The following is a 26,727-nucleotide window of genomic DNA, read 5'->3' as shown; positions in this document are numbered from 1 at the left end:
GGGGGGAGAGACACTTTGAGATTACCATGTTGCAGGCCAAGTTTGAAACTCACCTCTTACTTTTCTTGTAAATGTCCAGGTGTTGGGCCTGGGCCTGCTTGTGTCTTTCTAACTCACACTGCCCACACAAGTCCTCCAGATGCAGCAGGTGGTTTTCGACCTCTTCAAAACTCGTCTCTAAATGAGCTAAAAGTAAACAACATAAAAATGAGAAGTCCATTCCAATCCAGTCCAGTCACTGGCCAAGAAGACAAAAGTTTCTATATTGCTGGAGAGATGCCCCTGCAGTTAGGAGTGCATGCAGTTCTTCCAGAGGACCCAGAATCCACATTAGGTGGCTTGCATCTGTAACTCCAACTTCCTCTTCTGTCCTCCACAGAACCTACATTAACTAACATGTACATATACCACTACACAAACATGATTAAAAATAAAATAAATACCCCTTGTTTTTTTAAAGTTTAAACTATCGTGATTGTTTTGTATTTTCTTGTTATTTCTTATTAAACTTTATTTAGGCAAAATTAAACACACTGACCAACACTAAAACACACTTTAATTAAGAAGTATATTTCAAACACTTTCAAGACATACATGTTCAAAATAATGTAAATACTTTATTACTAGAATGATGAAAGGAATATCCTGACTAATCTGATGTTAATGCAAATGACCCCCATGTGCCACAAACAAACCAGTCTTTTTGTTTGTTTGTTTGTTTGTTTGTTTGAGACAGGGTCTCACCGTATTGCTCTGGCTATCCTGGAACTCATTATGTGGACCAGGCCCACCTCTGCCTCCTGAGTATTAGTATTAAAGGTGTGTGCTACTATACTCAGTGAATGAACAAGTTTTTATATGATATAATGACAAGACAGCAGATATAACAAGGACACATCATGCCACTGTAATTTAGTATTTTTAAAATCGAAGTCATTTTAACATGTTTGCCCTCTGATACATCACAGATATACACCTCTGCATGAAAATACCATAAATACTTAGTAATCTGGTTATTACTGAGCCAGTCAATGATGTGAGTGCATGTGGGAGTTGGGGGGGGGAGTGTATGCAAACAACAGACACTCAGGTCTTGCCAGTTAACTAGTCTTTCACTCGTCTGTCTCAAGATCACAAAACTCTGTACATGATCAGAACATGGAGAGCATCTAGTTTAACCCTTAACTCAGAATACTGAGGACCAGGGGCTAGAAAGATGGCTCAGAGGTTAAGAGCACTGGTTGCTATTCCAGAGGTCCTAGGTTCAACTCCCAGTGCCCACATGGCAGCTCACAATCATATGTAGTGCCAGTCCCAAGGGATCCAGCACCCTCTTCTGGCCTCCTTCAGTTCTCGATCCACATGGCACAGACACCCATGCAGGAAAACCACACAGATAGATGTGTGTATGTGTATAATTATGCAGGTATGTGCTGCGGTGGCCCAGTGAAAGTCTAAAAAAATGATATTTTACAGACAGAGGCGAAAGAAAAAATGTCTCCTGGGAATAACAGACCTCCCCGTATATTTAGAAGCAGATAAATCTCACTTGGCAATTTCTTAAACTCTCCTATTTCCTTATAGCCGAGACATGGCTTAACCAAGCAAATATAAATATATAAGAATTCATCTTATAGCCAAAAAATTCTGCTTTGCTTTGCTCCAACCACTTATGTTATTATGGTAGAAAAGGCATTCCGAAAATTCCAGTCACTGCCTTTTCAGGGCAGGTGTTCTCCTAACAATAGCCCATCAGAAAAATTTTAAGAGGTCCCTGCCATACAGAAGAGTATTAGACAAGATAGAAAGAATTTACATTTGAATTGGTTCCTTAGGTACCTTTCCCCACAAGTTAATCTAGTTCCGCCTTTAACTCTTGATTTTGCTTACAGACAGGCTATCTCAGGCCCACCTGAATAGCAGCAAGGGAGGCTTTATGAGGAACTGGCCTTTTTGTGTTTTAGGCCTCACGCAGGGGGCCCTTGAGGAAAACAACTTTTCTTAGCTTATCCAGGTGTGATTCAGTTTACAGTTTATACTTAATACTCAGAATGACTCAATTGAGTTGGGGGGGGGGGCAATAGGTTCTCTCTACTTAGAGAGAGTCTGAGAGGAGAAATGAGTTAATTCATCAAGCTAAGGGCTAGAGGCTGGAGTAGATCCAGCTAATCGCCCAGGGCCTAGGGCGGCCTACAATGGCCCCAGGCATGGCACAGAGAAGAATACAACGGCAGACTAGGCAGAAGTACTCTAGAAAGTCAGGCAGCTTCCCAAGCTCTACAATGCTGCCATTTTCTCCAGGAGGCTAAGCAGAAGAATGCCAGGAGGCTAGGCATGGGAACCATCCTTCTTCAGCTCCTGGGCCGGTGCGACATCCAGACCAAGATGAAGGAGCAGTTTAGCCACATGGGCCCTGGACTTTGGGTAAACACCTTGTATCGCCCGAGAAAGCCTAGTTTTTACAGATGTATATGATGCTTAATTTGAGATGTTAACTTGACTAGACTTTGAGAGATACCCAAAAAATACATTCAGATTCAAGCTGCCTCAATGTGTGTGTGTGGTTTATTCAGTCAGTCATTTCAACCGGACCCGTGCCTTCCTGGACCAAGGAATCCTAGATATACTGAGACAGACCCACAGACTGTAACAGGTATGTATAAATAGATAGCATATGTTTATATACAGTAAAAATACAAATGTTACTATCCCTTTAATAAAACTATTCAAGACCAAAGTTGTGAGATACTAATTTGAAGTCCTGCCGAAGGCAGAGAAATGGGGCTGTGGTCCCAAGACTGAGTCAATGATACACTATACTACAGTTGGTTAGCTGACAGAAGGCCACCTAACTCCATAGCTATAGGCAAGAAGACTGCTTATTTTCTCTGACAACAGATTTTTAGAACTCTAACTCATAACATCTACTGAACATTCACCAGTATATGCAAGTCACAGTATAAAAGACAAGCCTTGTGCTGAGGAGATGCCAGCAGGAGGAGGTGGTGACCGAAGAGGCATGGGGGTGGGGTGGGGGGTGGATCAAAGGAGCAGCACTTTACACATGCGAGGGTGAGTAGAGGGGACGTGCTGTGGGCGAGGTAAGTGATCCCATATTCGAGAGTTACTAAGTCTAAGAACACAGCCTCAAGTATAATTTATAGAAATGTGCGTTTGTGAGGAAAAAATGAAAATGTTAATGACACTGATTAATTAGATTGATCTTGTTTACATTCTGATTATTACAGGTCAACAAAGTTATTCATTTTAAATGACTTTTAGTTGCTTTTTTCAGTGCTGCTGTGCCACAACATTCCTGGGAAGACAGGAGCAAATGTCTACTCAGCCCAGATAGGAAACTAATGCGGGACTTTTAGTACAACCCATGTCTTAACCTTATCCCTTTGAGATAGAGGTTTACAGTAAAAGAAACAAATGGACAACTGTGATCAAAAACCTCACAGAAATAAGATAAGGTAGCAGAGGTTTACTTTGGCTCCCGATTTAAGAATCTGGGCCAGTGCCACATGTGTAAAGGTGGTAGTTTGTAGTGTGCCACACATCAGGAGATCAGAAAGAAAAGTAGAGCCCATGCCCAGTGGAACAGTTCACCACCTATGTGCCATGTCCCAAAGGTTCCAGGGCCTCCCAGAACAGTGCCACTGTCCAGAAACCAAATGCTCAAACACATGAACCTGTCGGGATACTACTCACACTTGAGCCTATATTTTCTCTGAGGAACACTGAAGACGCGGCAGAAGGGCAAAGCGAGCTCTTCAACCTGGTGCCTCAGACTCACTATTTAAGCACAGCACAGTCCTTCATTCTCTGCTAGACGTTCAGACTTTCTAAACCACCCTTCAGAGCATCGAGGTTACAGGTAAACTCTTCAAATTTCAATTTGCAATTTTAGGTTAAGATTTTTGGTTAAATTTTACCTGTTTTTAATTATCTTTGTTTAAGCCAAGAATCTACTAAACCATATTTAGTAGATCACATTTTCTAATATCCTAAATTTTGTCTCTTCTAAACATCTAAGCTTATTAAAAAATCCTTTTCTATTTGGCAGGCTGAAGCTTATGGACATAATGGAAGGGTGTGACTGACAGCCGCTCGGCTGCAGCCCTGCTCGGACGGACGCTCGCTCTGCCTTTCTCCAGGCTGGTCCCTGGAGACCACAGAACCTTGGAGAAAGGCTGACAATGCCACCATTCAGAATGGCTTGACTCTAGCAAAAGCAATGTAAGGCCATTAAATACGAGCGTGAAAAATCTAAACTCCAATCAATGAACAACTGTAGTTATGATTTCCTAAAGTTACAAATGGTATATAAAGGAAAAGAGCAAAACGTTGTATTAATCATAATTTCCACCACGGCTGTAAAAGAATTATTCCTGGTATTTCACAAAGAAATGTATCAGTAAGTGAAAGCAACCTTGCAAAGCAGGTTCTTTTTGTAACCAGCTAGCAAGTCACCTCAGGCTAGGAAAAAACACTTAAGTTTTAATCTACCACTGGTGATGACTCTTTCTCACCCCATTAGCGGAAGCTCCACCTCACAATCTAAAGTGATTGGCTAATTCATGACTGGCTTCAGGGAGAAGGGTGTGAATGCCAAGTCTTGGGAGTTTTCAGGGACTGGGGAAGGAGGCACGTCCACAAGTTTATAATGAGATCTTCACAGAATACTGGTATGTTAGCTACCCCAATAGGGGGAAAATGTTTCTCCCACTAGTTTTTATTAAACAGAAAACTGAGACGAGGAGACTCGGCCTGGGAGCTGGTACAACAAGTATCAAGAAGCCGTATGCACCCAAATCTTCTGTAACTAGTCTGAAAGGACCGTGAAGCACACAAAGAGCGGCAGAGCAGGGTGGCTGAGGAGATGCCATCGTGACTGTAATAAGAACTAACTGACACACAACAGAAACCCAGTTAACATAAGTGATTGTGTTGTCACGCACTGGTTCAGAGCAGGATGCTGGAACACAAGCTTACAGATACAACTCTGCTGTGGTTTGCTAGCTTCAGTGTGACAACTGTGCAGGGAGGACTAAACACACACATGATCAAAGCTACCTGAAGGATGATATAACATGAGTCCTTAAATTTAGTGCTTGGTAGTAATAGTAAAATGTAGAGAAAATTTCTATAAAAATGACTTAAGTTTTATAAAATGTCACTTAAAGCTTTGTCCCCTGGCATGATGATACACATAGCTGTTATCCCAGTACTGGAAAGTCTGTAGCAGGAAAACTAAGGCCCGTATAGGCTACATGGTAAATTCAAGACAAGTCTGAGCAAGACCCTATCTTAAACACAAACACAAATGCACACACATATGCACACACCCACCCCACACCCACACAAACACACAGAGTAGGGTAGTGGCACACGCCTTTAATCCCAGCATTTGTGACGCAGAGGCTAGCAGACCTCTCTGAGTTCAATTCCAGCCAGGTCCACATAGTGAATTCCAGAATAGCCAGAGCTACACAGTGAGGCCCTGTCTTAAAAAACAAAAACACAACAAAACAACACCAAAAAAAAACCTGCCAGGCTTATTACCACATGCCTGTAATCCCAGCACTTGGGAAGTGGAGGAGGAGGAGGCGGCTTGGGGATTCTAGAACAGTCCCAAAATCTGACCAAAAGAAAATTCCATTGACCAGTAATGGTCATGATGTAAAGAAGAGCTCAGGATAAGTATGCTATAGAGAAATTAATCAAAATATCAGAAGCATTTCCTTTATCTCTAGTAAACTCACATACCGTAGAAATTATAGCTCAGACTGTTTTTAGACGTAGGATCCTATACAATGAGAGGAAATAAATTTTAAATAATTAAAAAAATAGAGTCAAAAGTTACTGTATATTGGAAAATGTACATTTGTTTTCAGTTTTATCATTTGTCAGATGGTAATCTCCTTTTAGATTACAGGGCTGCTGTTAGTTGACTATAGGCTAAATAGCCCAGACAGTTAATGAGTTGATCTTTAGGAAAGCCAATTAGCTAACTTATATGGATAGAATTCTGTTCTACATTTAAACTGTATTTGTATTCTTTAGTTAATGACATGGACCAGGTTAAACCCACTCCTTATAAGAACATCTACATCTTTTTGTTCTTTCTACCAAATTTGTTCCCAGCACCCACATGGTGGCTCACAACCATCACTAACTTCAATTCCAGGGGATCTGACACCTTCTACTGGCCTCCATGGGCACCAGGCACACATGTAGTGCATGACATACAACAGGCAAAGATGTAAAAATCAAAAGAATAACCTCCTGAATAGACCAACAAGCTACAAAGCAAAAAGTGTAGACTAAAGCCGTCTGGGTGGTCAGCGGTCACTCTGTCACTACCATCCTATGAAGAGCCTCAAGCCTCCTGAACCCTCTCACACTGGGACTAAGCTTCTTAGCTTGGCCTGCAGGGTTACAACCTATGGTCCCATCTACTGTTATAGTCTTACCACCACCATCCATCTTATCTTCTGCTTTATTATAAAACTGACCATTCCAGCAAGAACCCTGCGTGCCCTGCCTCCTTTCTGGCTGTGGCTGGGGCAGGGTTTCTCTGATTGCCCCATTCTCCTTCCTTCTTCCCTCCTTCCCTCTCTCCCTCTCTCTCTCCCTCCCTCCCTCCTTCCCTCCCTCTCTCCCTTAAGATCCCCAAATGTCACACCAGGCTCCATGCTAGCGCTGGCCCAGACTTCAGCTGAATTTATCTCTGTGCTTTCCAGACTTCATGAAGACTCTCAGCTCGCTGACCCTCGCTGGCTACTTGTTTCCTCACAGCTCTCCCCGAATTGGCTAAGGCCTAAGGGGATACTGTACCCCGTGTCTTTGTATTGCCTAATACTTAATCTGGGTAGTCTGGGGAATTCAACAAAATAGGGGGGAAAACCCTCTAAGTTCTAAATTAAGAACTTACACCAAATTTTGTAACAGAGTAACTTAAATATGAACAGAGGACTTAGAAACATTGAGCAACATGTTATTTACGAGTCACATCACACCTTACCACATGACCCTAGGAGCAGAAAAGGCAATGGGAATTTTTCCATTGCAACTCTTCGTTTTGTTTAATGAGCAGGGTCTCAGGCTGCCCAGGCTTGCTCTGTATTCACTGTGTGGTCAAGGAAGGTCTTTTCCCTCCTCTCATGTGCCAGAAACACAAACAGGTGCCACCACACCAGCTCTGCATTTCAACTCATACCAAACTTGAAGTCAGTAAAATGTAGGAAAAATGTTAAGTTTTTACTTTTTTAATTAAATTATTGTAAGTAGATACATGATATGCATTCTGAATATTTATTTTAAATTGGCAGAAATTTAACTACCCTAATACAACCTACTCATCTGTTACAATACCAATTACACAAGTAAGTAAATTTGTAACTTAGAATACATGTTCACTAGCAAGCCTCGTGGACCCAAATACATCCTTGCAAGGAAGCCAAGCCTCGACAGTCCGCTCACTCTAACAGCACGGCTCTGTAAGTGGCTGGTGGAGACAACGGGAGTTTACTGTGAACGCCATTTGGGACTGCCTGCCTGCCTGACAGCTGTGCCAGAGCGAGCTCTGCAGATCTTGGTGACAAGATCGTCCCAGAGGGGGAGGATTCAGACTGGAATTTTTCTCTGTGCCATTTGTTTCATGTAGACAGAATCCGTAGCACAGCCTGATAGGTGAAGACTGAAATAGCATACTAAGATTATTCCACACTTAATGAGCTTTCTAATCAAAATAATTAGCATCATAGAACAAAGGTATCTTCTTTGTCTTCGTGCCCATAGGTCATAGGGGCCAGAGGCTAAAAGATAGAAAACTCTTCAAAAGCTTGCGCCCCACGTTTATGTACTGAGGCAATACAGTAATGATGATATGCTAATAAGGAATCTTTAAAGGGTGCATTAACTTGCAAAAGCCATTAGAGAACAAATGAGACTCTCATAGTAGACTAAAAAGGTGTCAAGAGAGTTAGTGTGCTGGGATGGGACTAATCCTGGAAGCAACTTGGACAAGCTGATCTGGTTTGTGAAACACAGCCATTACAGTCCCCACTAGACATTCTACAGAGAGAAAGTAACACAGTGATATGGGACCAATCAAAAGCAACACAGAAACTCAATATATGGCTACTACTTTTCTTAGAATTAGTGAAATGTTCTATTCTAGATAAAGGAACAATCTTTAAGCAGATCATACAAAATTAAGTAATAGAAAAAACAGGAAGCCAAGACCTTGACAGTTTAAATTTGATAAAGGAACACGATTAGACTGCCCTCTAGTGGAAATTCAAGAGAATACTTTTTTTTAATTTTAATTTCTTCTTTACTAGATCACACTGAACTGAAATGCAAATTCACCCTTTGTCCCATCTGCTTGCAACTCAGGGCCCCTCCTACCTCAGCTTCCTAAACACTGGAATTATAGGCATGCAACATCATGCCTAGCAATAGCAATGCAGTAAGTATTTTCCCACTCATATGTCCTTGTTTTGATTGAAGAGTGTATAGTAAGCTGGGCAGTGGTGGCGCACGCCTTTGATCCCAGCACTTGGGAGGCAGAAGCAGGCAGATTTCTGAGTTTAAGGCCAGCCTGGTCTACAGAGTGAGTTCCAGGACAGCCAGGGCTACACAGAGAAACCCTTGTCAAAAAAAAAAAAAAAAAAAAAAAAAGAGTGTATAGTGACTATTTCACCTAATAAGAACTCTGTTTTATCCTTAAAAGCATTTTTCAATGCACAGATTACTACATTGCTTGTCATGTCACATTTAGATGAATGTTTTAAAAGAAGAGTCTCATGTAACATAAGCTATCCTTGACTATGCTATGTAGCAGAGGATGGCTGTGACCTTCAGATCCTCCTGCCTCTCCCTCCCAAGTGCTGGAACTATACTGTGCTATAAATCGATGCTGCTGATTTATGCTATACAGTGGTTCAAAGCCAGGGCTTCCTGATATAGGTAAACCTTTACAAACTGAACCTCATCACAGCCCTTGTCTTCCAGCACTTAATATAAAGGTTTTGTCTCCTAATCTAAACTACATAGTATCCATCTTTGGTTACCAAAAAACAATAAAATTAAAAAAAAAAAGGATTTTGTAAATTTGCCCAGGTGTCAATACCCTCCTGGCAGACACTCAGACCTGCTCCAGAGCACAGAAGTAATGCCTGGGCCACAGTCCACAGGAGATACACAGGGGGCACTGTGCTAAGTGACTTGACACTGTCAGCTCAGTTAACCCTCCAGCTACCCTCACAAGCAGGTCATCAGTCATGCCTCAGTGTCCCTGGGGGACTGGTTCCCAGACCCACTACTGTCAAAATCCTGGACTGCTCAAGTCCCTTACATAAAATGGCACAATATTTACATACAGCTACTCACTCTGTCTCCTCTTTATGATTTATTTAAAGTACCGAATACAACGTAGAAAATATTATGATTAATACCAGTAGTACATTATTTAGGAAATGACACAATTAAAAAAACTGTATGTGTTCCATATAAACAATTTTAAATAAATATTTTCTGTATCCAGCTGGCTGAATCTTTGGATGCAGACCTACAGACACAAAGCGCCAGTTTGTCCCAATCCTCATTTGTAGCAGAAACTGAAGAAAGGAGCATTTAAGAACCCTACAGAGAAACTATCTCTGACATCAGAGTTCATATCCAGTTTCTCACTTTCCAGCATACCTGTATCTTTATTTCCTAAATTGCACTCTTTCCAGTAACTATCAATTAAACAGGCATTTGTAAGCTAGATGGACTACATCCAATAAAAAAAAAAATCAATATGAATGGATTTAGCCTTTACTACTTAACAGTTCCTGAGGGGCAAGATTTCTAAGTCTCCTATTTATTAAGCCACAGGCTAGTACAGCTAAAAGCATCATGACATAATACAGATCCTTTATAAAGCAGATCATCCAGAAAACAAGACCAAGACCAAAAGATGTAAGGCGCCTGGAAAATGGAGAGAATGAGTGGATAATGTGTTCTTCCCACAGAGCCAGGAAAACGAGGGTCAGAGTTGGGCTGAGAAGATGGCTCACTGGCCAGAGCTCACTGTTCGTAATCTAGGCTCTCATCTCCAGAGCCCATCTTAGAAGGCCAGCCCTGCCCCAGGGAAATGAGCAGTAGAGACTATGAACCACCTGAGGGTCCAGGCCAGCTAGTTCAACACAGACAGCATCAGGTCAGAGACCCTCCTCAACCAAGAAGGAACCTGGGAAGAGACACTCAAGGCTGTCCTCTGACCTCCACTCAAACACATGAATGTAAATATGAGAGGGCAGACGGACACACAAACACACACACACACATACATACACACGCACACTCAAAATCAAAGTTAAGGTCAGTTACTATTTTCTTCTAAGTTTCATTTCATTTTTTGGTACTGTTTAACTAGTTAAGCCTTGTGAGATGATGTCCAAATTTTTAGGTTATGACAGGGCATTTAATATTTCTGAAGCTATCAAAAAGGAAATTCAATAATGTATGAATTATCATTTGAAAAACTAAGCACTTCCAGAACCTAAGCAGGATGCCTGAGCCCACTGATTAGTTTCTAAAGTACATCAATGACAAAGACACCTTCAAAAAGCTGCCTCAGGCGGGCGGTGGTGGCGCAGGCCTTTAATCCCAGCACTTGGGAGGCAGAGGTTGAGGCCAGCCTGGTCTACAGAGTGAGCTCCAGGACAGCCAAGGGCTGCACAGAGAAACCCTGTCTCGAAAAAAAACAAAACAAACAAATAAATAAATAAATAGCTACTTCATAAGTCAGGTTCCATAAAGCTTCCACTGTGGTATCAGTACTGAGTCTACGGAATGAAGTTGTTTCCATAAGTGTCACAATTTCAAAACATCTTCCTTTGAGCATATTTTATGTTGACAAGATGCTATCTCACACGGTCATTCATTATTTTTTGATATGGCTTTGTTTTGCTAAGGCATGGTCTTATTCTGTAGCCAAGGCTTTCCTGGAATTCACTATGTAGCCTAGGCCGGCCTTTAACTAGTAGTGATCTTTCCTCAGCCTCTCAGTTATTCGATATCTGTAGCCTCAAAACACAGAAACACTTAGGATGCAATTTCCAAATAAAAATAACTACGAAAATAATTGTAACATAATGTATATAATTAGTAAATGGTATTAGAGGAACAACTACAAAGAGAAAACATTCTCCTTTGGGGAAAAAAGAGGCCAGCCAGTATAAAACAAAGAAAATCACATGACTTGGAAAGGTTCAAGCAGGTAAGCTAAAAGAAGTGTGTAAGGAAGGCAATGTGTGCCTGTCAGAAGGACTGCTGACTACAGGGGGACAGAGAACTGAACAGAACAGTACAGAGGAGGCCAGAGAGCACAGATACTCTACATTTCCTCTCAGACACACGGTCCCTTTTCTATGTCATGCTTTCAGAAACAACACTCAGGCCCAGAAGCCCTCGGTAGGAGCCTAGGACAGGAAGACCACACTTCCTGAAGGCTGCCTTCCTCCTGCCTCATCACCCAGAGCACTGCTGTGTGTTGGTATCTTACTCACTGTGAGGCCTTAAGCCAGTCCCCGCCTTTGCTTCTGTACATGGCAAAGGCTTCATTCATGGGGTCCTTGTAAGAACAAAAAACAGTCTCTGTGAAGTGCCCAACAAGCTCTCCATCTTGTAGGTGCTACCAACCGGGCAATAATCACAGCAGCAGCATCCCAAGGAAGTTCTACTTGGACACTAAACTAAACCCTGCTTTATGATTTGCTAATTCCTCTCTGCAAACCCACTGGTGATGGCTGTAGAAGAGGGCATAGTGAAAGGCCAGAAGGAAAGAAAGATCCCCTGGTCTCCACAAGACTACACGACGAGTTCAAGCAGTTACCTTTGTGCATGCAGTTCCCATTTCCCACTTCCATCCAAGCTTAAGCTAAGAGAGAAAAACGGTGTTGAATGACTTTTAAAGAGAGCCATGATCTTGGACTAGGTTTTCACTGGCTCCATGCATCAGCTCCAAAATAACCAGTCACTGGAGCTGACATCCCACAGCACCAAAATGAAACTGAGTGGTAGCCTGGCCCTCGGCATGATAGTCCCTCAGCCTGACACTTACCCACACCCAACGGTTCCTTCCACCTTCATGTCACACACACAGATGTCCCATGTGAGAGGAAATATGCTACACTTTCCTGTCTCTCCCCCCAGAGAAAGAAAGAGGGACAGAACAACAGCAGTGAGGATAGATATAAGGAGAGTACAAGGTATACATGTGGAAATAACAACGAAACCTACTGCTTTTTATGCTAAACCCAGTATAGCAACACGAGGTCCTGCCTACCCGTCCCTGCCCTACAAAGTAATTCTAAAATGACTAATCCACTTTAATTTTTGTTTGTATTTCCTTACATTCATTTCTGTCTGTAAAAGCACTAGTAAATAGTGTCCTACTTTAGAATTAAAATAAATTATAATTTAGAACTTTAAAAGTAAAGTCATTTGTGATCTTTACATTGTTCTAATTTTGTCCTTTGAGAGCAGTGACCCACAATATTACCTTCAAGTGTATGTGTATCAAACACAATAGATAATTCTCTGAATATAAACCCATCCAAATGAAAAAATGAAAAAAAAAAACTTCCACAAAATTCAAATGCAGCAGAATGCATCTGACCTCATCTCTATCATCTGAAGGGTAAAAACATACTCTAAGACATGAATTTCTGAAAGCCTACATTCTAAAGCCAATATGTGGAGTACATCCTCTAGCCAAGACAAAGTTACTGTAAATCCCTCCCCCACTTTTATTACTTATACTTTTAAAGGAAAGACCCAATGACGGTCTAGAGTCACTTAAAACAGAATCAACAACAAAGACTGGCAAATGATTCAGTCAGCAAAATTTATAGCTAAACCAAGAAGACCCGGTCTGAGTCAGACCCCCAGAACATACATAAAATGACAAACATGATATGATTACTTGTTTCTAATCACAGCACCAAGGAGCCAGAAACAGCCAGATCCCAGAGGCCCACTGGCTGGCCTCACCAGTGAGTACTATGGCACAATGAGAGACACCGTCTCAAAATCAAAATGAAACATCCCACAAGCTCCGAAGGAGCAACTCCTTAGTTGACTCCTCCTCCATATGCATAAGCACCTACATACATACAAACATGTGGCACACACAGGCAAACAGGTAACACACACAAATCAACATAACTAAAATTATGTTTCCTTAGCTTACTGTAGGCAGAAAGCATTAGTGGTAAATTTTAGAAATGAATTTCTATATATTTTCTATAGAATCAAACCATAACAATAAGAACACACTATTATTTTTAAAGTGATAGCTAAGAATTTGCTGAATTCTTGGAGAGCTTTGAAAAGACAGCAAATTCTGTTGAATCTGCTTTCACAGCAGGCCTTCACACTTACCCAGGCTGGCCGTCAGGGACTCCAGGTCCTGGAGGAGAGCTGGCAGCTGCTGCAGCTGCTCCTGCAGCTCGGTCAGGCTGCTTCTCTTCTTCTCCCAGTGGGCAGACAGCATGACCACCTCGCTGTCCACCAGCTGCAACAGAGACCAGCAGAGCTCAGGAAAACCACATCTCAAGCACAAAGTCAGTCAGTGAGCCGGGGCCCAGCCAGTTTGTCTTTAACAACCCTCCATGGTCTACAGATGGTAATGACACTGAAGACAGTGTCACTTCGGCTGCTGTTTTTTTCTTAGAAAAGGAAGGAACTCAGTATCTGTACAGCAGACCTCAGACTGCCCTTGTATCAGGCATCTAACCCAAAGATGCAAAGTTCAAACTGAGCTGACTGCTTCTACGTAAACTCTACTTTTAAGGAAACTGCTCCTTGGCCAATTCACACCTAGGAAAAATAAGACAAAAAGCAAACAACAACAACAACAAAATAACAAAAAGAAAATACACAGAAAAATAAAAAAATAGCCAGGCAATGGTGGCGCATGCCTTTAATCCCAGTACTTGGGAGGCAGAGGCAGGTGGATTTCTGAGTTCAAGGCCAACCTGGTCTACAGAGTGAGTAGGCTACACAGAGAAACCCTGTCTCGAAAAACACCAAAAATAAATAAATAAACAAACAAACAAAATAAAAATAAAAAAATTATTTACTGGTGATTACTTGCTAACTTGAAAAGAAGTTAAAATATTTTGCCTAGATAACTTGAAAAGTCAAATTACATCTTGTATGTCCCTCAAAGGCTTGCAAGCTACCGGTGTTTATGAAGAGGTTGGGAGGCAGTGGGCCAGGTGGGGCTAAGCATGAGAAAGCTACATCACCACGGGCATGTCTCTGAAAGGACTTGGGGGTTCCTGTCTCTGCTCTAGGTGATGTGCTCCTGGGTTACAATGAGATGAACATAGCTCCTCCATCAAGTGCTCCCAACGTGGCCCACTGTCTAACAGCAAAAGGCCAGTCATAAAGCAAAACTATGAGCCAAAATAAACCCTTTCTCCTTACTAAGTTGATTAGCCCAAGTATTTTGTCAGAGCAATGAAACTAACATAGCATGAAACTACAGTTCATTCAGTCAATCTGAACAAGCTTGCTTGTTAAGCAAAGTTAAATGGTGTCTGCCACCATCTTATGGTTAAGAAAAGACAGAGGCCAGGCTATTTGTGTATGACCAAAACAGATTAGTGCACCCAAGATGAAAAACAGAAACTGTAACCTCCACTCCTGTCACAGGAAATGATTCCTGAGCATAGAAGTGAAGTCTTACTCAGCTTACTTAACAAATCAAACTACCAAATAAAACCATGATTCTTAAGAGTAGAAACTATTTCACGATAACAGGAATTAAAAGGAAAACACTAGAAGTCTAGCTTCAGAAAACTACCATGGACGTCTAACCCCTAAGTAACTTTTAACTATTCATCTGTAGATTAGGGAGGGAAGGGACCATAACTGCTTAGACAAAGCTTTAAACAATCAAATTACAACCAGCCATAGCTGTGTGCTTTTATAAGACACTGCTCTGAATCCTATAAGCATATAAGAATATGTTCCAGGGGCTGGAAAGATGGCTCAGCAGTTAGAGCACTGACTGATGATATTCTAGTGGAGCTGGGTGTATTCCCTGCACCCACATGGCAGCTCACAAAGGAACCCCAGTTTCAGGGAAACCAATGCCCTCTTCTGGCCTCCACAGCACCAGACTCACATGGAGTATACACACATACATGCAGGCGAATACCTACACACGTAAACGAATGATAATTTTTTAAAGAGCCGGGCGGTGGTGGCGCACGCCTGTAATCCCAGCACTCTGGGAGGCAGAGGCAGGCGGATTTCTGAGTTAGAGGCCAGCCTGATCTACAGAGTGAGTTCCAGGACAGCCAGGACTATACAGAGAAACCCTGTCTTGAAAAAAGCAAATCCAAAATAACAAAAAAAGAAAAAAATAATTTTTTAAAGAATATGCTGTAGAAGTATAGAGTATTTGCTTGCTTGTTTGTTTGTTTGTTTGTTTGTTTTCAAGACAGAGTTTCTCTGTATAGCCCTGGCTGTCCTGGAACTCACTCTGTAGACCAGGCTGGCCTTGAACTCAGAAATTTGCCTGCCTCTGCCTCCCAGTGTGCTGGGATTACAGGCGTGTGCCACCACTGCCCCACTAGAGTAATTTCTTGACAAGACTGAACAGCCCATCTACTTGCCCTGAGATTGATGCTGTCTGGTAAAAAGCTGTTGTTTTATCAGGAACCGACCTGATGTGAACACAAGTTTAAACAATACTGAAAATGACATTCATTTACACATTGGTAAGTTTCAAAGACACATTACTGAGAGGAATTTTTGTTTTGTTTTGTTTTTTTGGTTTGTTTTTATGTTTCTGAGATAGTTATTTTGTATAAACCAGGAAAGCCTGGAACTCTCTTTGTAGCCAAGACTGAGCTCAAGATGAGAGCAATCCTCCTGTTTCAGCCTATCAAATACTAGGATTTCAAGTGTTCATCATAAAATCTGGCTTAAATTTTCATCCTTGAAGTTTATCTTTCAGACAGCCTCAGAGGTCATCTTTGCTTCTGGTGACTCGAACTTGTAACAGATTGGCATTTTTGAGGAGGAGGAGGAGGAGAGAGTCTAATTAATCTGTGAACATTTGAGGAACTTAGGAATAAACTCTGATCCATGGGTGATTTCTTGAGTGTCAAAACATACAACTGGCTGGGCAGTGGTGGCACACGACTGTAATCCCAGCACTCTGGGAGGCAGAGGCAGGTAGATATCTGAGTTCGAGGCCAGCCTGGTCTACAGAGTGAGTTCCAGGACAGCCAGGGCTACACAGAGAAACCGTGTCTCGAAAAAAAGCAAAAACAAAACAAAACAAAACAAAAAAAAACCAAAAAAAAAAATACAACTGACATTCATTTCTTAATGTAGGGGTTATGTGTGCATACAGGAAAAATAACTCAGAATCCTACACTATGTGAAGACAAAACACAATAACAAATCCAGGAAGGAAACTAGTTTTACCAACTGTTCTGAGGACTATCAGGTTTCCCTATTCCTTCCCTACTTTAACCATTCACCAGGAAATATAGCCACTTTAAAGGTCAAAGGGCACATGTAAGCATCTCAGAATCAGTGTACCATGGACAAAGTCCCCTGCTTCTGGCTCTAGCCTCATGCTTTGTTAATAACAATGGTGACTTCATGTCCTCATTTTCCCCATTCCCTTAATTTTTACAGGCTTAGTGCATTTCAAAGAGCTCACAATACACACATGTGCACATACATGGGTTTTATAACTGAAAACTCATTCAACTGCCTTCCTGCCAGCCACTGTACACCCACATTTACACTACATGATGGGTAATGAGTCTTCAGTTGTATATAGGACCCAGAGCTCAGTACTGTAGGTGGTCCAACCTTTTCTTCCAATATTGCAAATCAGAGAAACCAAACAACCCTTTTACTCTGGCTGGACCTGGCATTTAGGACTGAAAGGAGGGACTCTGCCAAAGGGTAAGGCCAGCAACTCTACCTCGCCAGCGTCTGCGCATTCCTTGGCTCTTCTGTGAAGTGCAGCCCACGTATCCTCATACCTAAAAACACAAAGAATAATGTAAACAGACAGAGAGAGGAAACACATTTATAATATACAGGCTGTAGAAGTGAGGCAAAGCAAAAAAAAAAAAAATAATGCCACATGTCACGAAAGAATAGAAGGCAACTCGAAGAATAAAATACCAGAGGCCCTAATCACACAAACAGATGATTTTTTTTAATAGAAAAGAGAAAAACAATTTTTCCCTTTTCAGAGAAAAGTCTCAATATGTAAAACTAGCCAGCACAGTGCTTGCTCTACAGACCAAGTTGGTTTCAAATGCCCAGCAACTCTCCTGCCTCTGCCTCCCAAGTGCTGGAGTTACAGGAGTAGAAACCACCACTCCTGTCTTATCAAACCTTGTGAATTACCGTCTGCTATCTGTGAGTCCTTTGCCTGCACATGTACCTGGGCACCACATATGTGCCTGGTGCCAAGGAGGCCAGAGAGGGTGTTGGTCCCTCTGGGACTGGAGTTATAGAACTGTGAACTGCCATGTAATAGGTCTTCTGAAAGAACAAGTGCTCTTACGCATTGAGCCATCTCTCTGACTCAGAAAAACTGTCCTTTATAGCAGAAATAAAATCAGTGGCTTTAGAAGAAATCAGAATAGATAGTCTAGTTACTGAATAAATACAACAGAAGTAACTGACAAGAAAGACTCACGATTGGTATGAAACTGAAAAGAACCATAGTTGCAAAATCTCTCTACAGAATGTTCACCCTGGAGACAGAGGAAAGCAGGCAGATGCTTTAACAACTGACCAAGATTAATACCAACTGCTGTAAGACACCACACCGGCCTCTACCACAGAGTAGGAGGACACACAGTTACTTTGATATGTTTTGTGGAAAGGCACTAGGAAAGAGGAGATGGCAGTCTGCAATCATCAAGGTCATGAAGCTCATTACCTATTACATACCAAAGAGGCAACAAACTGACTAAATGTCCTCAGTCCTAGACACAGAAGGAAGGTGTTAGTAAGCGACAAAGTCCGGATGAATCTGTTTGCAGTAACCAGCATTAATTTTCTGGTTTGATCATCATATTCTAGTTATACAAAATACAAACACTGGGAAGAATTTCTTGCTCTAATTTTGTCATTTTTCATAAAGCTGAAATCACCTCAAAATAAAATTGTCGATTTTAATTATTACTATTGTTATTACTGTGTGAGAGCATGCATGACGGGTGAGAGGCCAAGGCACAAGTGTGGAGGTCGGAAGGCAACTCCGTGCAGCTGCTTTTCTTTCCACCTTTCCACAGGCTGGGAACCAGGCTCCGGCCGCCAGGCTTATCCAGCAAGTACCTGCTCAGCCATCTACCTCTACAAATGAAAGATTTCAAATACAATTTCTGAACACAAGCTTATCTATATGGCTGCTGGGAGAGGACTTGATTTTCCATCCTATCTAAAATTCTTACTTGCCCTTGCCAGCTACAGCACTCAGGAGAGCAGGCCCTGGTGGAAGGGTCTCAGGTGAGCCAGGCCAGGGGCAAGCGCTCAAGCTTGGGAGAGCTGGCTCCACCATTTGTGAGGTACTGTGGGTTGGAAGGGGTGATGCTCTTCTCTCTTCTACTCCTGCCTCAACAGCTGTGTAGGCAGTCAGGAGAGCTGGCCCTGAGGGCATGAGAGCGGGAGAGCGGGCCCTGCCCCTCACTGGCTGTAGCACTAGGGGTTGGGGGGCTGCATCTCACCTGGTGACACAGTGGAGTTGGCCCTGATGGTGGAGGTACAAGTGCTCCAGCCCTGAGGGTGTGAGAGCAGAAGAGCTGATCCTCCCTCCTGCTCCTGATGGGCAGGGTGGCCTAGCCAGAGCAGTGCTGGAGTGCTCACTGGTGGTGTGGATAAAGGAAAGACAGATGTCCTGATGACCAGCTCACCACCACCACCACACCCCACCCCCAGATCCAGGGCTTTGCATTGGCCCACTTCAAAATCTGTATTATCTGTGAATGGCTGAGACACTCAAAAGGGACAGTCCTGCCGGGGCAACACCAGGATACTGGGAGGACTCAATGCGATAAACATTAGCAAGTAAAGATGTATGGGACACACTGTGACGTATTGCAGCTTCCACAATGAGGTGTTTTTCTATGCTTTGTCTCTTTTTTTGTTTTGCTTTCTTATTTTGGGGTGAGGGTTGCAACGGTGAAGGGCAGATATGAGGAGGCTGGACAGGGAGATAAGCAAGACTGGTGTGTATAATGTGAAACTCACAAAGAAGCAATCCAGTTAGAAAAAAGTTATCTGAACAAGCACACATATTTTGTGAATTCATGGTAGCTGTCTTCAAAGTCACAGAGACATTGTCCTATTGAATTTTGATAGGAAAGCTAATCTAATAATCCCATCAACTGTTACCAGTATCCACATGTAATGAAAAGCACTGTACAACATTACGTAATTAATACAGCCCTAGCTGTCATTGCCAACTAACAAAAGGCTTCATGCTTGGTCCTCTGGTGCATCTAACTGTAAGTATCAATTAGAATCAGCAAAGTGTTTATTGAATGCCAGGCACCGTTAGGGACCAGGGATGCCGAGATGAATTACCTCTTCCACCTTCGCTGTCTCAGTAATTAACACCAAGAACGTACTAAATGTCTGCCGAGGAAAAGAATGAGCACACTAATTTCAAATCGAAGACTTTAGGCAGACCGACCATCACTTTCTCGACCAACAGAAAAGAGTGAATCAACCACTGCTCACATGTAAACTCCTGACCCCGACCCCCATTTCCTTCATTCACAGACTTCTCCCCTTGCTGTTGTGCACCTCTCTCTCACCAAGGCTGCCACTTTTCTGTGGCTGTGACATTCCCTAAAGACACAGATTAACCGGATGTCTTCGTTTCTCTTCTTCCTGCTACATCTGACAACAGCAGCTTCCAGGGCAAAAGATTTACTTAGTTCACAATTCCAGGTTTCAACACACTATTCTGGGGAAATGGAGACTGTAGGAGCTTGAAGGAGTCACACAGCAGGTACTCAGCTTATGTACGCTCTCCAAGTTTTCTTTCTTTTTTTCTTTTCTTTCTTTCCTTTTCTTTTCTTTCCTTCCTTCCTTCCTTCCTTCCTTCCTTCCTTCCTTCCTTCCTTCCTTCCTTCCTTCCTTCCTTCCTTCCTTCCTTCCTTTTCGAGACAGGGTTTCTCTGTATAGCCCTGGGTGTCCTGGAACTCACTCTGTAGACCAGGCTGGCCTCAAACTCAGAAATCCGCCTGCCTCTGCCTCCCAGAGTGCTGGGATTAAAGGCATGCACCACCACTGCCCAGCTACGCTCTCCACTCTTTTTTTTTTTTAATTGATATATTTATTTACATTTCAAGTGATTTCCCCTTTTCTGGACCCCCCACTCCCCGAAAGTCCCATCAGTCCCCTTCCCTCCCCCTGTTTTCCCACCCAACCCTTCCCACTTCCCTGTTCTGATTTTGCTCTATACTGCTTCACTGAGTCTTTTCAGAACAAGGGGCCACTCCTCCGTTCTTCTTGTACCTCATTTGATGTGTGGATTATGTTTTGGGTATTCCAGTTTTCTAGGTTAATATCCACTTATTAGTGAGTGCACACCATGATTCATCTTTTGAGTCTGGGTTACCTCACTTAGTATGATATTCTCCAGCTCCATCCATTTGCCTAAGAATTTCATGAATTCATTGTTTCTAATGGCTGAATAGTACTCCATTGTGTAGATATACCACATTTTTTGCATCCACTCTTCTGTTGAGGGATACCTGGGTTCTTTCCAACTTCTGGCGATTATAAATAGGGCTGTTATGAACATAGTGGAACATGTATCCTTATTACATGCTGGGGAATCTTTAGGGTATATGCCCAGGAGTGGTATAGCAGGATCTTCTGGAAGTGAGGTGCCCAGTTTTCGGAGGAACCGCCAGACTGATTTCCAGAGTGGTTGTACCAATTTGCAACCCCACCAGCAGTGGAGGAGTGTTCCTCTTTCTCCATATCCTCGCCAACACCTGCTGTCTCTTGAATTTTTAATCTTAGCCATTCTGACTGGTATAAGGTGAAATCTCAGGGTTGTTTTGATTTCCATTTCCCTAATGACTAATGAAGTTGAGCATTTTTTAAGGTGTTTCTCTGCCATCCGAAGTTCTTCAGGTGAGAATTCTTTGTTTAACTCTGTACCCCATTTTTTAATAGGGTTGTTTGGTTTTCTGGAGTCTAACTTCTTGAGTTCTTTATATATATTGGATATTAGCCCTCTATCTGATGTAGGATTGGTGAAGATCTTTTCCCAATTTGTTGGTTGCCGATTTGTCCTTTTGATGGTGTCCTTTGCCGTACAGAAACTTTGTAATTTTATGAGGTCCCATTTGTCAATTCTTGATCTTAGAGCATATGCTATTAGTGTTCTGTTCAGAAACTTTCTCCCTATACCGATGTCCTCAAGGGTCTTCCCCAGTTTCTTTTCTATTAGCTTCAGAGTGTCTGGCTTTATGTGGAGGTCCTTGATCCATTTGGATTTGAGCTTACTACAAGGAGACAAGGATGGATCAATTCGCATTCTTCTGCATGCTGACCTCCAGTTGAACCAGCACCATTTGTTGAAAAGGCTATCTTTTTTCCATTGGATGTTTTCAGCCCCTTTGTCGAGGATCAAGTGGCCATAGGTGTGTGGGTTCATTTCTGGATCTTCAATCCTGTTCCATTGATCTGCCTGCCTGTCACTGTACCAATACCATGCAGTTTTTAACACCATTGCTCTGTAGTATTGCTTGAGGTCAGGGATACTGATTTCCCCAGACTTTCTTTTGTTGCTGAGAATAGTTTTAGCTATCCTGGGTTTTTTGTTATTCCAGATGAATTTGATAATTGCTCTTTGAAAAAAGCATTTGACAAAATTCAGCATCCTTTCATGCTTAAAGTCTTGGAAAGAACAGGAATTCAAGGCCCATACCTAAACATAGTAAAAGCAATATACAGCAAACTGGTAGCCAGCATCAAACTAAATGGAGAGAAACTTGAAGCAATCCCACTAAAATCAGGGACTAAACAGGGCTGCCCCCTTTCTCCTTATCTTTTCAATATTGTACTTGAGGTACTAGCTCGAGCAATTCGACAACATAAGGAGGTCAAAGGGATACAAATTGGAAAGGAAGAAGTCAAACTATCATTATTTGCAGATGACATGATAGTCTACCTAAGTGACCCAAAAAACTCCACTAGAGAACTCCTACAGCTGATAAACAACTTCAGCAAAGTGGCAGGTTATAAAATCAACTCAAGCAAATCAGTGGCCTTCCTATACTCAAAGGATAAGCAGGCTGAGAAAGAAATTAGGGAAATGACCCCCTTCACAATAGCCACAAACAGTATAAAGTATCTTGGGGTGACTCTTACCAAACATGTGAAAGATCTTTATGACAAGAACTTCAAGACTCTGAAGAAGGAAATGGAAGAAGACCTCAAAAAATGGGAAAACCTCCCATGCTCATGGATCAGTAGAATCAATATAGTTAAAATGGCCATTTTGCTAAAAGCAATATACAGATTCAATGCAATACCCATCAAAATCCCAACTCAATTCTACGCTCTCCACTCTTAGAGAACCTAAGATTCCAGTCAGGGGAATGGTATCATGCAGTCACAGTGAGTGTGCCTTCCCACACCAATTTACATAATCAAGACAATGTCCCCACAGATATGCCCATAGGCAAACCTAATTTAGACAATCCATCACTGAGACTTCTTTCCCAGGTGACTCTGGACCACCACACCTAACTACTCTACTATGAGGCTATTATGTTACTGGGCCAGGCTGGAGCAAGGTAAGCAGTCTGTTACAAAGACTGCAAAGACTCAGCCTTTCATGGGTCTTAACTGTCAGTTTCAACTTTCAAAAAATCATTCCTGGGAAGATAAATGGCCAAGGACTGGTGCCACTCTCAATGCGCAAGTCTTCTGCCCTCAATTAGTATAATCAAGACCACCCTCACAGATATGCCCACAGCCCAACCTAATCAAGACAATCCCTCACAGCAAATGTTATTCACCTCACGCAGCCTTGAAGCGCATCTCTATACAGTCACTTGAGTACACGGTAACTTTACAACATTTTACTAAGTAACAACCCTGCCTATGTATTCAATCAAGTTTTTTCTTTTCACATTTCTTTAAGTCAATGATGGAAAAAATGAAAGGAAAAAAATATCCTCATAATGCAGTAATTCATTCAGATAATTACTGAACACATTCTCTATGTACTATGGCAGACCTAGTGGAAGAGTCCATAGCAGATTACTATATCAACAACTTCTGTGCTAGACAAGAAAAACTGCTTTATAAAGCAGTAGAGCTCTAGGTATTTGAAAGACTGATTCTTAAAAAGCTATGATACCCTAGGGGGAGAGGTTAGTCCCAACTACGATACACTATGGGAGAGGTTAGTCCCAACTATGATACCCTAGGGGAGAGGTTAGTCCCAACTACGATACCCTAGGGGAGAGGTCAGTCCCAACTATGATACACTAGGAGAGAGGTCAGTCCCAACTATGATACCCTAGGGGAGAGGTTAGTCCCAACTACAATACACTAGGGGAGAGGTCAGGCCCAACTACGATACACTAGGGGAGAGGTTAGTCCCAACTACAATACCCTAGGGAAGAGGTTAGTCCCAACTACAATACACTAGGGGAGAGGTTAGTCCCAACTACAATACCCTAGGGAAGAGGTTAGTCCCAACTACAATACACTAGGGGAGAGGTTAGTCCCAGCTACGATACACTAGGGGAAAGGTTAGTCCCAACGGTGGCCCTAGCAGTGTCTGCTTTGTTCAGCTGGAATCAGGCAGATCCCTGAGGTTCAACAGCCAGCCAGTCTAGTCTACTCAGCCAGCCAGTCTAGTCTACTCGACAGGTTCCTAGCCAGGGAAAACCCTGTCTCAAAAACAAAACAAAGCAAAACAAAAGGATGGGCACCTTAGAGATAACAGAACTCTGACCTCCAAGTGCATGCGCACGCTGCGCGCGCGCGCACACACACACACACACACACACACACACACACACAGAGCTCTGACTCAGAGGACAAAGAGGACAGATGAGAGATGAGGAAGCACCGGAGTCCACCTCCCCACCTTCACCCACTTAAACTGACAGAAGTTCTTCCCTGAAACCTGTCTGACAGCTTGCTAACTGAGGGGACAGCCTGGATGGAAAACCCACTTCAATTTGGTCAATCTGGTTTTATTACTGTAGCAGCTACCCATGCCCAGGGGCCCCCAGGTCCCACCACTGTGGCCTTGTACTTGTTCCTTGAAGCAGCTTATTCAGAGCAAGGACAGGTAATAAGAATCCTGTCTGGTGGGCTGGAGAGATGGCTCAGCGGTTAAGAGCACTGACTGCTCTTCCAGAGGTCCTGAGTTCAATTCCCAGCAGCCACATGGTGTCTCACAACCATCTATAATGGAATCCACTGTCCTCTTCTGGTGTGTCTGAAGATAGCTACAGTGTACTCATATATATAAAATAAATAAACCTTTAAAAAAAAAAGAAAGAAAGAAACCTGTCTGGTAGTTATTAGACATCTATGTTCTGGTTACTAGTTACTATGTCTGAGCAGGGAGGCAGAGGCAGAAGAAACCATACTGCAAGTCCCTCTTAGTCACGTGAGAGACGGTAAGCACACTTAAAGGGCCAGCACCAGATCTCAGGCTCTTTTCCTCCTTTTCCTCCTCCTCCTCCTCCTCCTCCTCCTCCTCCTCCTCCTTCTTTTTTTTCCAAAATTAAGTGTCAGCCATTTAAAGAGAAGAGTAAAATACTCACGAGAAACCACACACATGGCGACCTTGCTGTGGGTGAAAACAGGCTGGGCACACAGCTCAGTGTTAGCTTGCCCAGCATAAGAACCTAGATGCAGTTTGAGGCCAGCCTATTCTACATGGTTCAGAGCTATGCAGAGGGACCCTTTCTCTGGGGAAAAAGAGCTGCTACCCCTTACAGGCCCTTGCCATAACACCTCTCTAGGTGGAGATGCTGGCTTACATGAAATGGGATGTGATTGCTGGGTTTATCTGTACTACTTTAATGATAAGAATAACACTGAACACTTTTTCATGTTCTTATCAAACGTCTATGTATCTTCTCTCAGAGATGTCTATTCTAATCTTCTGTTTCTTCACTGGGCCACATTTTTATTGCTGAATCAGAGATGTTCTTTACATACTGAAGATGTTAGTTCTTCATCAATCAAACAATATATAAGTATTTCTTTTCCTGTGGGTTTTTGTTTAGATTTCTTGATGGTGCTCTTTGTAGGCAACAATAACAAGAAAAATGCTCAATTTTCAATATTTTTACCTTTTTATTTCTCTTGTTGCTTAACCTTTTGTTTCATGTCTAAGAAAAGCCATTACCTTATTATTACCATAGAAATGGTTTGAGAAATAAGTGTATAAAATCAAGATCACAGAGATGTTCCTAAACAAAGCCAGGAGGTGGAGGCAGGGGGATCAGAAGGTTCAAAGTGGTCTTCTGCTACACAGAACACAACCCTAGCCTGGGCTACAGAAAATCCCGTCTTTAAAACAAACAAACAAACAAATTGAGTTCTCTAATTTGGAGTCATCACAAGTGAAAACAATAGTGATTTTCTATCCCAACTATGAGCGGCCTTTGTACTGAGCAGTGAAAGCAGAAGGGAAAGAAGCTAACACCTGCCAGTCATTACAGTAGCATCACATTTAGGTGTTTTAACTGTACAACTGTAAAGTAGTTTACACAAACATTAAAAGCACACCTCTTCTCTGAAGGAAAATACTGTACCTGCTAAGTAATTCCAGTCCAGCCGAGTACTTTGGTAAGTATGGAGCAGTCCTGCCAAGAGAAACACTTATTAGAGCTGCTAAAGACACACACAGCTTTAAAGAACTGTTACACACAAGAATTCTGGCATTGCCAATTATTATGTAAATAATTTTAAAGCCACTAATGAGGAGCTGGAGCAGTGGTTCAGCAGTTAAGAGAACTGACTGTTCTTCCAGAGGACTTGGGTTCAATTCCCAGCATCCATGTAACTCAAGTCCCAGGGGACCCAACATCCTCTGTTGGCCTCTATAGTAGACACTCCTGTGAGTAAAACACCTATATACATAATTAAAAAACAAAACAAAACAGACTAAAAACCCTAATGAAGAGGCTTGAGAGATGGCTCAAGCTGTTCTTGCAAAGGATTTGGGTTCAGTTCCCAGTACCACAGCAGGCAGCTCACAATTGCATGTAATGCTAATTCCAAGGGATTTGGCAGCCTCTTCTGACCTCTGTGGGCTCCTACTGCAAGTAGTGCACATAAAATTATGCCAGCAGGCATGCAAATACTGACAGTTGTGCAGAATTTTAGCAGAACCATAGTATCTGGCATGAACTAAAGTGATGGCCCCTAGACTCTGAAGTAGCCTTTTGTCAGCGATTGTTATCTGAGATTTTATGGGGTTGTTCCTTTGAAGGATTCTCAGAGCCTTTGACATGCCTAGCAAATCAAGAAGTCTCCAATGACTGAGAATTGTTTTAGGTGATGGTTCCTTCAAGACAACCCCTAGACCAGAGATTTTGGTTTATAAAACTTGATATGCTAAAGTGCCTTTTATGCAACAATAACATGTTGCATAGGATGCAAAGAGGA

General features: G+C 42.3%; 1 protein-coding gene across 2 annotated transcripts in view; it reads right to left on the bottom strand.

Annotated features, from left to right (window-relative positions):
* Positions 1–26,727, bottom strand: part of Dtnbp1 (dystrobrevin binding protein 1) — an 86,017-nt gene that overhangs the window by 49,837 nt on the left and 9,453 nt on the right. For both annotated transcript variants that reach the window (XM_052157279.1, XM_052157280.1), the window contains exons 3-6: positions 25,872–25,922; positions 17,021–17,081; positions 13,444–13,576; positions 54–186 (exon numbers count right to left, since the gene is read on the bottom strand). In XM_052157279.1, the coding sequence (XP_052013239.1) occupies positions 54–186; positions 13,444–13,576; positions 17,021–17,081; positions 25,872–25,922 (378 nt within the window). The remainder of the gene's footprint in view (positions 1–53; positions 187–13,443; positions 13,577–17,020; positions 17,082–25,871; positions 25,923–26,727) is intronic.

The sequence above is a fragment of the Apodemus sylvaticus genome, chromosome 14 (assembly GCF_947179515.1).
Source record: "Apodemus sylvaticus chromosome 14, mApoSyl1.1, whole genome shotgun sequence".
Classification (NCBI taxonomy): domain Eukaryota; kingdom Metazoa; phylum Chordata; class Mammalia; order Rodentia; family Muridae; genus Apodemus; species Apodemus sylvaticus.
The sequence above is the reverse complement of the archived record's forward strand: the minus strand, read 5'-3'. Positions and strand labels throughout refer to the sequence as shown.